We start from the raw sequence: 1,241 nt of genomic DNA, 5'->3' as shown, positions 1-1,241 counted from the left end.
CATGTCTCGGGGTACGGAGAATACATGGGTGCGGGGAACACATGGACTATTTTATGAAAATACAATTTTCCATGGGTTATACATGGATGCAGGATATATGCGCAAAAATACAGTAATTAAGTTGCATATGGCTGTAAACAAAAGATGGAATGGAAAGTATACATTACTTTCTTTAATTTTTAGTAGAAAATAGTTTTCCCTCCTTTAGTGCCTAAAAACTAACCACTTGACATAACTAAAAAGGAAAAATGAAAAATGACAAGAAATACCTTGCACTGTTTTTGATGAACTCTTAAGGCTGCTGGAACTAACCAGTTAAAAAGTCCAAGCAAAAGATCTTGATATTCCTTTTCATTCAGGGGTTCTGGTAGTTTGCTCAACCAAGAAGTTACCAGTGGCATCCAGCCTAGCTGTGAAGGCTCCAAATAAATCATACCACAACGACTGACTGTAGCTGGCTAAAAGAGAAATTTTAAAGATCCAATGCTTTAATCATTATGGCTGCTTGCAGATGTTAACTCCACCCCACCCCCACTCCCCCCAAAAATGGCACTTGAAACTCAGTGCACTCCTGTGTTGAGTCAACACTCCTGTGTTGATTAATGGGATTTAATACATAATTTCATTTACGGACTTACTGAAGCCTGAGACAGGTCCATTGTTTCAAAGATGAGACTCATCTGAGGAGACATCTGGATGATTTCCCCACTCATCAAACAAAGCTTTAAAAAAAAAAAAGAATTTCTTTAACAAGCATGTTTACGTTTTTTTAACTACTAAAGAAAACTGTATATAGTTCAGCCACCTATTACACTGTAATTTAATATGTTATATCTGGATGATGTCCCTTTCAAAATAAGCATAGCCAACAAGTGTGAAAGTCACAATATTTACCCAATACATGCCATTTTTTACTCTTTGGTTCAAATGCTGCACTTAATCCTCTCATTTCTTTTGTCCATTTCAGGCCTTAAATATGAAAATGGGAACTACCTATGAAATTAACAGAAGCAGAGGATTCAAGTGATCACTCAGACATTGTTAAAAGAGAAAAAACAAGAAAAGGGCAAATATTTGACCCTTATGCCACATTTATTCTTATGAATGTTGTGACTTAAATGGCAGTCAAGGTTCTTTGGGTGAATCTGATATCTTTTATTAGACCAACACAAATGGTTGGAAAAATTTTTTTCTTGCAAGCTTTTGGGCACAAACACCTTTTGCCAGGGAGCATCTGCAGT

The 1,241-nt window shown here is 36.3% G+C and overlaps 1 protein-coding gene across 1 annotated transcript in view; it reads right to left on the bottom strand.

The window, feature by feature from the left end:
* Positions 1 to 1,241, bottom strand: part of DNAH12 (dynein axonemal heavy chain 12) — a 208,952-nt gene that overhangs the window by 108,079 nt on the left and 99,632 nt on the right. Inside the window, exons 34-35 of the mRNA XM_019504991.1 lie at positions 639 to 722; positions 270 to 458 (exon numbers count right to left, since the gene is read on the bottom strand). Coding sequence (XP_019360536.1) covers positions 270 to 458; positions 639 to 722 — 273 coding nt within the window. The remainder of the gene's footprint in view (positions 1 to 269; positions 459 to 638; positions 723 to 1,241) is intronic.

The sequence above is a fragment of the Gavialis gangeticus genome, unplaced genomic scaffold (genome assembly GCF_001723915.1).
Source record: "Gavialis gangeticus isolate Ggan-Ray unplaced genomic scaffold, GavGan_comp1, whole genome shotgun sequence".
Classification (NCBI taxonomy): Eukaryota; Metazoa; Chordata; order Crocodylia; family Gavialidae; genus Gavialis; species Gavialis gangeticus.
Note: the sequence above shows the minus strand (reverse complement) of the source record. Positions and strands in the feature narration are given on the sequence as shown.